This window comes from Myxine glutinosa, chromosome 13 (assembly GCF_964187855.1).
Source record: "Myxine glutinosa chromosome 13, kmMyxGlut1.1, whole genome shotgun sequence".
NCBI classification, from domain to species: domain Eukaryota; kingdom Metazoa; phylum Chordata; class Myxini; order Myxiniformes; family Myxinidae; genus Myxine; species Myxine glutinosa.
Window position 1 is genome coordinate 43,535,948 of NC_136273.1, and position 16,059 is coordinate 43,552,006.

The 16,059-nt window shown below is 39.1% G+C and overlaps 1 protein-coding gene across 1 annotated transcript; it reads right to left on the reverse strand.

Annotated features, from left to right (window-relative positions):
• Window positions 1-233: 233 nt before the first annotated feature.
• LOC144888578 (uncharacterized) lies at window positions 234-1,917 on the reverse strand. The gene is made up of 2 exons (XM_078767007.1): window positions 1,366-1,917; window positions 234-1,227 (listed from the first exon to the last, which is right to left on the reverse strand). The coding sequence occupies exons 1-2, from the start codon at window positions 1,915-1,917 to the stop codon at window positions 379-381; spliced, it is 1,401 nt and encodes a 466-aa protein (XP_078623133.1). The 3' UTR covers window positions 234-378.
• Window positions 1,918-16,059: the final 14,142 nt, after the last annotated feature.

Below are 16,059 nucleotides of genomic sequence, written 5' to 3' on the forward strand. Positions count from 1 at the left end.
CATACCATTTTTATGCAAATTACTGCTGCCATTATCAAAAAAACGATTTTTGACATATCTCAGCCAATATTGCAGATAATTGAAAAATGAAGGTGTCTAGACCCATGTTTTGAAGGGCATAGATCATGATAGAACTATTCATAACATGATTACATGTGTCTATGGTATACTAGTATGCTAATTAGTGCTTTATTTACAAAATAATCACAGTTTTACGAAATAATAGACTCATATTAAGGTCCGTCTACACAGACGTTAACACAAAGTTTTATTTTTCTAAATATTACAACTGTCAAAATAGTCCTAGCACTCAATGTGACCACTCTTCTCTTGCTTGTTTTAGATAAACATCATTAGCATTAGTGATTCTACACTGAGTCAGTCATCATCATTTTCATCGAAATCGTCAGAGTCAAACTCTTCTTCTCCTTCCTCTTCCTCCTCCTCTTCGTGCTCTCCTGTGTTCAGAAGATCCACCAGTGAGGTTGGTAGGATGGGACCACTGGACCACATTGGTTTCAACAGTCCTTCATCAGTCCTTATCCATCCTTGCTCCTCATAAGGTTTTGGCTTTTCGATGATAGGTTGATCGGCTCTTTTGTACAATGCTACGCGGTGGTTCACACGCTGGATGTGCGGCTTCAGGGCAGACTGGCATGGAGGAAGGCGAGCCAGATCAACCTTGGACTTGGATGTGAGGGTCTTGTCCTCTCCCACCATTTTTCGTAGCAGCTTGGCACGGACAATGTCCACTGATGACTCGCGACTCTGGCCGTACATCACACATGTGAATTTTTCTAACTGCCTCTCCACCTCAGGGTTGGCATCCCAGTTGTCACCCAGTTCACCGAATGCCCTGTGAAACCTGGGATTCTTCTCCAGCTTTTTCAAGGGCCCGACTTTTCCCTTCCCTTTGAAGGCACTGGTGCAGTCTTCTCCGCTGAACACATAGTACCCCAGGAGAGTGGCACAGTAGTCCTCTCCCAGGGATTCTGCCAGCTCAGAGACGTTGACAAGTTGGCGATGCTTCCCTGACCCTGTATCCAGGTACACCGTCAGCTTGATGTTGTGGGCATGGTGGAGCAGGATCAGGAGGATGTCTGTGTCCGGTGTTCTGACTACAGCGTTCTTGTATCCGATGGTAGCAGCATGATGGAGGTACAGAACCACCCTGGTATCAGTCTCTTCCTGGTTGCTGTAGATCGTGGGGAGTTCACGTACCTCGACCTGAAACACAAAAAGGCACCGCATTTCAATCACCAGTCACTGCCAGTTTCAGATCTAGACAAACATCACAGGTAATCACCTTTTTTTCAGGAAAAATTACAAATTGAATCGCCATTCACGAAGGGCTTTCAATTTTACCTTGCCATTCGTTGAGGCAAGTTGGTGGGCCTTCCCCTCCACGATCAGCACAGCCATCTCTGTTCTCTCCAGCCTGGTAGCTGCCTCTTGTCCACTCCACACTTTCAGAAGAAGCTGGCACATCTGCTTTTTGTTGTCGTCATTTGCAAGGAACATTTTGAAGTCATATGGCTTCCTGGTTGCTGGTCCAGCCAGAATGATCTTCTCTGAGCTGCCCCGCCTCAGCCTTTCCTGCGCTTTGATTGACTCAGGATGGTAACTGTCAGTGGAGAACAGAAAGTGCTGCTTGGCCACCATCTGATCAAGCACCTGCAAGCATATCTCACCACATGTTGGGGGAAGGTTGGCAAGGGTATGCAGCAGCGCCATTCCATCCTGGATGAACAGGGCATCCTTGGGGTATTGCAGATCTTGTGGTGTGGTGTCCTCTAAAAGGTAGTGCAGAATGGAGGCTTTGTTGGTTTTGCAGAAGAACCCATCTGGTGTCCCATTTAGCACGCTGAGAAAGCGGACAAGGTCTGGAGGTAGGATGTCTTCAGGATTGAGCTCCATGTCTTCAGCTGTTGGTGGCCATGGTTGGTCTTTACACTCTCTGAAAGCCTGTAGAATACCCTGGCGAAGTTGGAGGGCAACATTTTGGTTCTTGTTTGTGCTTCCGAGTGTGAATGCTCGTGCGAGAGCATTGGAAACTGTTATGTTTGAGCTGTGCACAAGCCAGAAAGAAATGACATCACATTTGTCATGATCAACCTTCGTGAAGTGGATATGCTCCTTGATTGGGTCATTCTGTAGGCGTTTCAGTAGTTTCTCTGACCGATAATTTGAGTTCTCATATCCATTCAGTTTCAGTTCCTCGACATAGAGCAAGCGCAAGGAAGAAAGCTGTAGAACTTTATTCTGCTGGATGACCTGGGTTTGAATGTGTTCCAGTACTGAGTTGAATGCCTTTTCATGGGCGGCTGACATGCAAGCCTGCTCCTTTGGTGCTTCGGCTCTGTGAATCGCACGCTCATAGTTGTAGAATGCTGTGCGGAAAGCTTTAAAACATGACGGATGGTGTTTGGCCTCACATGCAAAGAGGTCTTTGTTTTTCACCTTTCGATGGAGTCGATAGAGACCCATTTTCTCAGCCCGTGTTTCGATTTGCTCCCATGCATTTTCTTTGTTTTTAAAGGATGGGAAGGTTGTAGGCCTCTCAGTATTGCGATGAGCATCTTTGGTCTCAACTTTCTCACAAAATATACACTCTGGCGGGAAGATGGGTTCAGCAGAACCTCCTGGTTTACGAGGAGAGTGATGCCATGATGAGGTTGATGGCCCTGGTTCTGTATCATCTCCCAGACGATGAAAGTGGCGGACAAAGTGCTTATAACACTTGCTGTGATATCCTACTCTTTCTAGGTCATCAGGAAGAGTTGCCGGGATCTGATCACATACTGATTGCATACGACATGGGGAGTCATGCGGTTGGTTGAGACGTCTATCCCGGATCTTTTGAAGCAGTTGCAGTTTTTCTGAAGCAGATCCTTTAATTTTACGGAGGGGCGTGAAATCCCCATGATCAGACATGGATGGTACATGAAGGATGCATGTAGGAGGAGAGCTTTGGGCTGCAGGTTCTACACTCCGTTTTCTTTTGGGCATGCTTGCTGTCGATGTCTACCATCACTGTTAAATGACAAATAAGAAATCACGAATGATGTTAAAAGTGCCTGTGAAAGGAGGCTCTGAGTTTTCAGTGAGGTAACAGAGGTTCTGAGTCATGTTCTACACTAGGGTACTTTTTAGCTGACTAAACCATGTTTAGTGGCATCAAAAGTGCTAATAGCTAAAACATCTAAATTCTTCCACACTAACGTTAGCTATCTAGGCCAATGAAACATTGTGCTAAGTTACTGTAGCTAGCTCAGCTGTCGTGCCTCTTTCTGGTTCAATTCATATACAGAAGTCAACAGATATGTCTCATGTTTGGCATTAACAAAAGTTTAAGTTACACCGACATTAGGAACATACTGTACATAGATGAGGCTAGCTTTAACGTTAGCTAACATGGTGCTAGCTGGCTCAGCTGTTATTCTGCCTGTTTATGATTTCATGCAGAAACTGAAGTCAAGAGTGTGAGTAACATTATAGTTAGCATCTTACCTGGCTAGATTGGAGGATGAATACCAAGAACAACACACAGATGGAATGGAAGACTGAACTTTCAACTGAGGTATTCAATAACATCAACGTTACCAATTGATACGAGCGCGCGAGCGCGCATGTTACATGGATGGAAATGTAAAATGGCAGCTATAGCAGCACTAATTTGGATCTCTAGTCTGTCATTTCTGCACTGTGATTGGATAACATAAAAAAATATGTTTGGGAGTTAACAGCAGGAGTTGGTAGATTTTACGTGGGCTGGGTGAGAAACCTTTAAATAAGCAAGTGAAAATCTCTCGCAATACAAAGTCAATGGTGGGAAGAAAAGTTGAGTGGTACCAATGTTACTGCCAATGTCCCGCCCCTATGCAAGACTCAGGAGCATCTTGTTGACATTTAACCTTGAAAATACCTGGGTTTAGACCCCTTATGTACCATGTTAAGTTATCTGCAGTATTAACGTATCCTTATCATTTGTAAAACTGATTATTTTGTAATTACAGCATTAATATGCATACTAGTATACCATAGACACATGTAATCATGTTATGAATAGTTCTATCATGATCTATGCCCTTCAAAACATGGGTCTAGACACCTTCATTTTTCAATTATCTACAATATTGGCTGAGATATGTCAAAAATCGTTTTTTTGATAATGGCAGCAGTAATTTGCATAAAAATGGTATGTGGGACATTTTTTCAGCTTGGGGCCATAGCTAGTCATTTTCTACACATTTTTTCCAATCTAGAAACACTGATTAGAAGTATATCTCCGGGGGGTGCAGGGGGACCTAGTCTTCCTACTAGACTAACAATTGCAGTAGTGATGATAAACTTGGATTCAAGCGATCAGGTGGTGAGTGGGCAGCACTGCCAAACCTCATGTATAATAATATAATGGATAGAATTGGGTTTTGATAAAGAAATAATAGGTTTCATTTAAATAAACCAAGCCAACATTGATAAACTTATGGGATAAATCACTGATACTAATCACTGATAAACATATGGGATAAATCACTGATACTAATCACTGATACTAATCACTGATAAACTTATGGGTTAAATCACTGATACTAATCACTGATAAACTTATGGGTTAAATCACTGATACTAATCACAAATAAACTTATGGGATAAATCACTGATACGAATCACTGATAAACATATGGGATAAATCACTGATACTAATCACTGATAAACTTATGGATTAAATCACTGATACTAATCACAAATAAACTTATGGGTTAAATCACTGATACTAATCACTGATAAACTTATGGGATAAATCACTGATACTAATCACTGATAAACTTATGGGTTAAATCACTGATACTAATCACAAATAAACTTATGGGATAAATCACTGATACGAATCACTGATGAACATATGGGATAAATCCCTGATACTAATCACTGATAAACTTATGGGTTAAATCACTGATACTAATCAGTAATCACTGATAAACTTATGGGTTAAATCACTGATACTAATCACTGATAAACTTATGGGATAAATCACTGATACTAATCACAAATAAACTTATGGGATAAATCACTGATACTAATCACAAATAAACTTATGGGATAAATCACTGATAGTAATCACTGATAAACTTATGGGTTAAATCACTGATACTAATCACTGATAAACTTATGGGTTAAGTCACTGATACTAATCACAAATAAACTTATGGGATAAATCACTGATACTAATCACTGATAAACATATGGGGTTAAATCACTGATACTAATCACTGATAAACTTATGGGTTAATTCACTGATACTAATCACAAATAAACTTATGGGATAAATCACGATGCTAATCACTGATAATTGATAAACATATGGGATAAATCACGATGCTAATCACTGATAAACATATGGGATAAATCACTGATACTAATCAATGATAAACTTATAGGTTAAATCACTGATACTAATCAATGATAAACTTATGGGTTAAATCACTGATACTAATCACTGATAAACTTATGGGTTAAATCACTGATACTAATCACTGATAAACTTATGGGTTAAATCACTGATACTAATCAATGATAAACTAATGGGTTAAATCACTGATACTAATCACAAATAAACTTATGGGATAAATCACTGATACTAATCACTGATAAACATCTGGGATAAATCACTGATACGAATCACTGATAAACATCTGGGATAAATCACTGATAAACATCTGGGATAAATCACTGATAAACATCTGGGATAAATCACTGATACTAATCACTGATAAACATATGGGATAAATCACTGATACTAATCACTGATAAACATATGGGATAAATCACTGATACTAATCACTGATAAACATATGGGATAAATCACTGATAAACATCTGGGATAAATCACTGATACTAATCACTGATAAACATATGGGATAAATCACTGATACTAATCACTGATAAACATATGGGATAAATCACTGGTACTAATCAATGATAAACATATGGGATAAATCACTGATACGAATCACTGATAAACATATGGGATAAATCACTGATACTAATTACTGATAAACATCTGGGATAAATCACTGATACTAATCACTGATAAACATCTGGGATAAATCACTGATAAACATCTGGGATAAATCACTGATACGAATCACAAATAAACTTATGGGATAAATCACTGATACTAATCACTGATAAACTTATGGGTTAAATCACTGATACTAATCACTGATAAAATCCTTTCCCTCGCGGTCCCTCTGTGCTGTCTTTCCCTCGCGGTCCCACTGTACTGTCTTTCCCTCGTGGTCCCACTGTGCTGTCTTTCCCTCGCGGTCCCACTGTACTGTCTTTCCCTCGTGGTCCCCCTGTGCTGTCTTTCCCTCGCGGTCCCTCTGTGCTGTCTTTCCCTCGCGGTCCCCCTGTGCTGTCTTTCCCTCGTGGTCCCACTGTACTGTCTTTCCCTCGTGGTCCCACTGTACTGTCTTTCCCTCGTGGTCCCCCTGTACTGTCTTTCCCTCGCGGTTGTCAGCTCGTTCACGAGCCTCGATTCAGTATTTTAAATAAATAAATAAATAAATAAAAAATGGGATAAATCACTGATACTAATCACTGATAAACATATGGGATAAATCACTGATACTAATCACTGATAAACATATGGGGTAAATCACTGATAAACATATGGGGTAAATCACTGATAAACATCTGGGATAAATCACTGATACTAATCACTGATAAACATCTGGGATAAATCGCTGATACTAATAAACATATGGGATAAATCACTGATACTAATCACTGATAAACATCTGGGATAAATCACTGATACTAATCACTGATAAACCTATGGGTTAAATCACTGATACTAATCACAAATAAACTTATGGGATAAATCACTGATACTAATCACTGATAAACATCTGGGATAAATCACTGATACAAATCACTGATAAACCTATGGGATAAATCACTGATACTAATCACTGATAAGCTTATGGGTTAAATCACTGATACCAATCACAAATAAACATATGGGATAAATCACTGATACTAATCACAAATAAACATATGGGATAAATCACTGATACCAATCACTGATAAATATCTGGGATAAATCACAGATAAACATCTGGGATAAATCACTGATACTAATCACAAATAAACTAATGGGTTAAATCACTGATACTAATCACTGATAAACATCTGGGATAAATCACTGATACTTATCACAGATAAACTTATGGGATAAATCACTGATACTAATCACCGATAAACTTATGGGATAAATCACTCATACTAATCACTGATAAACTTATGGGATAAATCACTGATACTAATCACAAATAAACTTATGGGATAAATCACTGATACTAATCACAAATAAACTTATGGGATAAATCACTGATAGTAATCACTGATAAACTTATGGGTTAAATCACTGATACTAATCACTGATAAACTTATGGGTTAAGTCACTGATACTAATCACAAATAAACTTATGGGATAAATCACTGATACTAATCACTGATAAACATATGGGTTAAATCACTGATACTAATCACTGATAAACTTATGGGTTAATTCACTGATACTAATCACAAATAAACTTATGGGATAAATCACGATGCTAATCACTGATAATTGATAAACATATGGGATAAATCACGATGCTAATCACTGATAAACATATGGGATAAATCACTGATACTAATCAATGATAAACTTATAGGTTAAATCACTGATACTAATCAATGATAAACTTATGGGTTAAATCACTGATACTAATCACTGATAAACTTATGGGTTAAATCACTGATACTAATCACTGATAAACTTATGGGTTAAATCACTGATACTAATCAATGATAAACTAATGGGTTAAATCACTGATACTAATCACAAATAAACTTATGGGATAAATCACTGATACTAATCACTGATAAACATCTGGGATAAATCACTGATACGAATCACTGATAAACATCTGGGATAAATCACTGATAAACATCTGGGATAAATCACTGATAAACATCTGGGATAAATCACTGATACTAATCACTGATAAACATATGGGATAAATCACTGATACTAATCACTGATAAACATATGGGATAAATCACTGATACTAATCACTGATAAACATATGGGATAAATCACTGATAAACATCTGGGATAAATCACTGATACTAATCACTGATAAACATATGGGATAAATCACTGATACTAATCACTGATAAACATATGGGATAAATCACTGGTACTAATCACTGATAAACATATGGGATAAATCACTGATACGAATCACTGATAAACATATGGGATAAATCACTGATACTAATTACTGATAAACATCTGGGATAAATCACTGATACTAATCACTGATAAACATCTGGGATAAATCACTGATAAACATCTGGGATAAATCACTGATACGAATCACAAATAAACTTATGGGATAAATCACTGATACTAATCACTGATAAACTTATGGGTTAAATCACTGATACTAATCACTGATAAAATCCTTTCCCTCGCGGTCCCTCTGTGCTGTCTTTCCCTCGCGGTCCCACTGTACTGTCTTTCCCTCGTGGTCCCACTGTGCTGTCTTTCCCTCGCGGTCCCACTGTACTGTCTTTCCCTCGTGGTCCCCCTGTGCTGTCTTTCCCTCGCGGTCCCTCTGTGCTGTCTTTCCCTCGCGGTCCCCCTGTGCTGTCTTTCCCTCGTGGTCCCACTGTACTGTCTTTCCCTCGTGGTCCCACTGTACTGTCTTTCCCTCGTGGTCCCCCTGTACTGTCTTTCCCTCGCGGTTGTCAGCTCGTTCACGAGCCTCGATTCAGTATTTTAAATAAATAAATAAATAAATAAAAAATGGGATAAATCACTGATACTAATCACTGATAAACATATGGGATAAATCACTGATACTAATCACTGATAAACATATGGGGTAAATCACTGATAAACATATGGGGTAAATCACTGATAAACATCTGGGATAAATCACTGATACTAATCACTGATAAACATCTGGGATAAATCGCTGATACTAATAAACATATGGGATAAATCACTGATACTAATCACTGATAAACATCTGGGATAAATCACTGATACTAATCACTGATAAACCTATGGGTTAAATCACTGATACTAATCACAAATAAACTTATGGGATAAATCACTGATACTAATCACTGATAAACATCTGGGATAAATCACTGATACAAATCACTGATAAACCTATGGGATAAATCACTGATACTAATCACTGATAAGCTTATGGGTTAAATCACTGATACCAATCACAAATAAACATATGGGATAAATCACTGATACTAATCACAAATAAACATATGGGATAAATCACTGATACCAATCACTGATAAATATCTGGGATAAATCACAGATAAACATCTGGGATAAATCACTGATACTAATCACAAATAAACTAATGGGTTAAATCACTGATACTAATCACTGATAAACATCTGGGATAAATCACTGATACTTATCACAGATAAACTTATGGGATAAATCACTGATACTAATCACCGATAAACTTATGGGATAAATCACTCATACTAATCACTGATAAACTTATGGGATAAATCACTGATACTAATCACAAATAAACTTATGGGATAAATCACTGATACTAATCACAAATAAACTTATGGGATAAATCACTGATAGTAATCACTGATAAACTTATGGGTTAAATCACTGATACTAATCACTGATAAACTTATGGGTTAAGTCACTGATACTAATCACAAATAAACTTATGGGATAAATCACTGATACTAATCACTGATAAACATATGGGTTAAATCACTGATACTAATCACTGATAAACTTATGGGTTAATTCACTGATACTAATCACAAATAAACTTATGGGATAAATCACGATGCTAATCACTGATAATTGATAAACATATGGGATAAATCACGATGCTAATCACTGATAAACATATGGGATAAATCACTGATACTAATCAATGATAAACTTATAGGTTAAATCACTGATACTAATCAATGATAAACTTATGGGTTAAATCACTGATACTAATCACTGATAAACTTATGGGTTAAATCACTGATACTAATCACTGATAAACTTATGGGTTAAATCACTGATACTAATCAATGATAAACTAATGGGTTAAATCACTGATACTAATCACAAATAAACTTATGGGATAAATCACTGATACTAATCACTGATAAACATCTGGGATAAATCACTGATACGAATCACTGATAAACATCTGGGATAAATCACTGATAAACATCTGGGATAAATCACTGATAAACATCTGGGATAAATCACTGATACTAATCACTGATAAACATATGGGATAAATCACTGATACTAATCACTGATAAACATATGGGATAAATCACTGATACTAATCACTGATAAACATATGGGATAAATCACTGATAAACATCTGGGATAAATCACTGATACTAATCACTGATAAACATATGGGATAAATCACTGATACTAATCACTGATAAACATATGGGATAAATCACTGGTACTAATCACTGATAAACATATGGGATAAATCACTGATACGAATCACTGATAAACATATGGGATAAATCACTGATACTAATTACTGATAAACATCTGGGATAAATCACTGATACTAATCACTGATAAACATCTGGGATTAATCACTGATAAACATCTGGGATAAATCACTGATACGAATCACAAATAAACTTATGGGATAAATCACTGATACTAATCACTGATAAACTTATGGGTTAAATCACTGATACTAATCACTGATAAAATCCTTTCCCTCGCGGTCCCTCTGTGCTGTCTTTCCCTCGCGGTCCCACTGTACTGTCTTTCCCTCGTGGTCCCACTGTGCTGTCTTTCCCTCGCGGTCCCACTGTACTGTCTTTCCCTCGTGGTCCCCCTGTGCTGTCTTTCCCTCGCGGTCCCTCTGTGCTGTCTTTCCCTCGCGGTCCCCCTGTGCTGTCTTTCCCTCGTGGTCCCACTGTACTGTCTTTCCCTCGTGGTCCCACTGTACTGTCTTTCCCTCGTGGTCCCCCTGTACTGTCTTTCCCTCGCGGTTGTCAGCTCTTTCACGAGCCTCGATTCAGTATTTTAAATAAATAAATAAATAAATAAAAAATGGGATAAATCACTGATACTAATCACTGATAAACATATGGGATAAATCACTGATACTAATCACTGATAAACATATGGGGTAAATCACTGATAAACATATGGGGTAAATCACTGATAAACATCTGGGATAAATCACTGATACTAATCACTGATAAACATCTGGGATAAATCGCTGATACTAATAAACATATGGGATAAATCACTGATACTAATCACTGATAAACATCTGGGATAAATCACTGATACTAATCACTGATAAACCTATGGGTTAAATCACTGATACTAATCACAAATAAACTTATGGGATAAATCACTGATACTAATCACTGATAAACATCTGGGATAAATCACTGATACAAATCACTGATAAACCTATGGGATAAATCACTGATACTAATCACTGATAAGCTTATGGGTTAAATCACTGATACCAATCACAAATAAACATATGGGATAAATCACTGATACTAATCACAAATAAACATATGGGATAAATCACTGATACCAATCACTGATAAATATCTGGGATAAATCACAGATAAACATCTGGGATAAATCACTGATACTAATCACAAATAAACTAATGGGTTAAATCACTGATACTAATCACTGATAAACATCTGGGATAAATCACTGATACTTATCACAGATAAACTTATGGGATAAATCACTGATACTAATCACCGATAAACTTATGGGATAAATCACTCATACTAATCACTGATAAACTTATGGGATAAATCACTGATACTAATCACAAATAAACTTATGGGATAAATCACTGATACTAATCACCGATAAACTTATGGGATAAATCACTCATACTAATCACTGATAAACTTATGGGATAAATCACTGATACTAATCACTGATAAACTTATGGGATAAATCACTGATACTAATCACTGATAAACATATGGGATAAATCACTGATACTACCACCGTTTAGAGGCCATTTTTCCCTGCAAAGCGGGGGTTGGCCTTTTCGGGGACCGTGGTAGTTGTTGTTTTTTGGTCCCCTTTTTGAAGCAATGTTTTACGGCCGGATGCCCTTCCTGACGCCAACCCTTTTTGCCGCCTTCAACGACAAACAGGGAATTACCAGTGAACTGGTACTCAATTAGCCGACCTCGGAAGGATGACAGGATGACAGGATACTAATCACTGATAAACTTATGGGACGCAAGGTTTACGTCTTGTGAAAATGTTTTTCAGGAATCCTATTAGATATCTTTTAGGATGTAAAGAAATCTGGAGGAAACCTATAGGATTCCTATAGGAGTTTTTTGGTAAAGGTAATAGTGAGCAAATATTCAAACATGTATTAAAGGTGATGTCACACAATTTTAGATTTGCCTCCCTCTTCGATAGGTATCGACAGGTTCGTGATTATGAATACCTTTATGTCGAATTTTGCCAAATCACTTATTGAGACCATGCACAAATAATGTGTCGGCATAGTCCAAAACTTCATAAAAATTGTTCAACTTGTGATAAAAACACCAAACTTTTCAGATCCACAGAATAATACCAAATTATCATTTTCATATATTGGAGCACTTGAAATTATACCTCTGTGCACATGCGCTGTGATGTATAATTGGATATAAAAATTTATGGTAGCGACAAAATCATCCGGTCATTTTATGTTGACGCTGTTCTCAATCTCAACTATCGGCATGGTTTCGATTTACATCGTATTGATGTTGCACACCCAAACCCACAAGGAAGAACTGGCAGATAGGTTGCCACATTTTGGCCTCAGCATATCCTATGACCGTTTGCTACATCTCTCGGCACAGATGGGAAACAGTGCATTGCAAAAGTATCACATGGAGCTGGTAGTTTGTCCGCTAACTGCAGTAACGTATTTACAACTGTTGCTGTATGCCTGTATACAATATTGACCACAACCCCATTGCAACCACTGCCAAGGATTCCTTCCATATAACTGATATCTCGCTATTCTGCAGCATCAACTTTTTGTTGGTGAAGGCACTGACCGTGGCATTGTCCTTGTTGAAAGTGGCACAGGCTCAAAGACAGTCGGTCAACTACCACACTATGACACTGATGTGCTATCAGATGCCTCTAATATCAAAGGCTCACCTGGGTCATGCCAAGTGTAACATCCCTGAGCAGCATAAATTTCGACAAACGTAAAAAAGAAGTGTGTGATTGGCTGGAGAGCACAACACAAGTTATTGTAGGTACAGCTGAGAAGAGTCGTGAGAATACATTCTGGGCTGCATACCACGCAAGTCGGCAGCCAGGAGGAGAACAAATAATTTCATCCACTTTAGTTGGGTCCAGGACCTCATTTCCGTGACCATTCTCTGGCTAAGATGTTTTGACGATTGATTTGACTTCTATGGACCTTTTATTTAAAAAAATATCCCCCAGGTCCCTCCCAAAAATCCCGGCATTTTTCGACAGAGGGCCAAATCCAAGATGGCCGCTGGAGCCATCTTGAAAAATTAACTTTTGAACCAGAGCACCTAGAATCATGTATGAAGACACTTTTTCGGGTTAGTCGAACACGAGGATTCCGATTCTGACATCAGTTTGGCGTTATGACATCCTTTTGACCGGGAAATCTAAGATGGCCGCCATCCGGTAGAGCGAAAACGTAACTTTTGAATGGGAGCACCCAGGATCATGAATGAACACATTATTTCGGCTAAATCGATGCGCTGATGCAATTTATGAAGGTGACAGATTGATTGAATGTCAAGGTCACGTGGTAAGCTCAAGGTCATTCAAAGGTCATCTTCGAGGTCATATATAATGGTCACGGAATTGAGGTCCTGGACCCAACTAGTATAAAGGAAGCGAGAACCCTGCAGCCGGACATGATGAATAATGGTTCTAGGAGTGAACTCCTAGTGGGACGAGAGCCATATCGGCTGGATTTTTTGGTACAAACCTCTTGTTTAGCACAATGAAGGTCTGATTTGTTTTAACGAAGCACACCTGCCTTTCAGGTTTTGTCCCCACTGGCCACGGCAATTATCATCATTATCATCACTACATAATCGTAGTGTTGGCACCCAATTGTTCTCTTTTTTATTGTTTCCAGGGATTGGTACGAGCGTACGAGACAGCGCGCTGTGTGATGCTGTGGTGTCGGTGGTTCGTGATGTGAATTGAGAACTTATGAATTGAGAAAAGTATGGAGCGTGACGTCTGGACCATGCATGACCTTGAGCGGTGTTCGGTCTGTCCTGACGAGATTGCTGATGGAGAATCAAGCATCAGTATCATTGACAATGACGACTTTCTCAACGACACCTTGACAGGAGGGGGTACTGCACACCGCTGTAACTGGATGTTTCTGCAGCGTCTAGAACGTCTTGTACGGGACTACGAGGCAAACATCCAGGATGAGCATGCACGCATCAAAGACGCCAAGACTGTGTCGCAGGCACTGACGGAGAAGGCGTCTGAAATGCAGGCAGTTACGCCATATAGGACCATCCAGCGCGGTGAGCCCCCCCCCCCCCCCCCATCCACCTTAAGCCCACTACGTTCTCGTCAAGTACAGAGCCTCAGCGCAAGCAGAGCATTATTCATGCCCTTGCTCCCTCCAGATGCAGATAGCCTATGCCAACACTGCCTCCGCGCCAACTACTTGGCGTATCTAGTGCGCCACCACTCCCTGAAGCAGCACCCCTCGCCATTCGGACATGGCTGAGAGCTGGTGAGTGGTCGCTGTCGCCCTGTCCGCTACACGCGACCTGCCCTCCCAACGCATCTACCTGCACGAGGGTCAGCTGAAGAGAGCGAGAAGGAGGAATAGGAGGAGGGAGATGATGGTGTTGGCCTACAGAGGAGGAGGAGGGATTCATCTGAATCTGATGATTCAGAATCTAGTGAAGCAGAATGCTCTAATTCGGACTGATCATATCTCTCAAGGTCATATTGATTCATCAGTTACAATGTCATAACAATGTGTAGCATAACACGAAAGCATAATTGGTGACTTCTAAATGTGTTTTAATTGTGTTATGGTGTAATTTGTCTAAATATATTGGCAAAAAAGTACCATTTTCAGTGTATAATGATTTTTATTGACATGTTTTAAGGGGCTTCATTTGAAACGGCAAGAGATCCCAATGGAGGTAGTTTGCTTGAAGTACAGCAGTACCAAGGTAAAATTGGTTTTGACGTTAACATTTTTTTACTGAACTTAATTATGAAATGACCCCCCAAACATAAATTGCCGTTACTAAACCATACATGTTTGGTAGGCATGGATTCATAATTATAATAGCTATAGTTTACAAGTATTTTTTTTCTCCTTCCTTGCATACTGTATAAATGGCAAACCCCAAACCCCACATCTTCCCATCCTGTTCAAAAGTTACGTTTTCGCTCTACCGGATGGCGGCCATCTTGGATTTCCGGGTCAAAAGGATGTCATAACGCCAAACTGATGTCAGAATCGGAATCCTCGTGATCGACGTACCCGAAAAAGTGTCGTCATACATGATTCTCGGTGCTCTGGTTCAAAAGTTAATTTTTCAAGATGGTGCCAGTGGCCATCTTGGATTTGGCCCTCTGTCGAAAAATGCCGGATTTTTGGGATGGACCTGGGGGATAAATTTCTTATAAAAGGTCCATAGAAGTCAAATCAATCGTCAAAACATCTTAGCCAGAGAATGGTCACGGAAATGAGGTCCTGGACCCAACTAACTGCCCTCCTCCCTTTATTTCATCACAGTGCCCACTCAGTAGCAATGATCCTCCACCTGATGGATGTGGTAAAAAGTGCCGTTGATTATCTGGACCCAGGACAAACATCCGTTCTGACATTTGACGAATCACTTTATGCCATAGTTGAACAGGTCCAATGGAAATGGCCTGAAAAGTATGGAGAAGATCAGTTTATGGTGATGTTTGGGGGA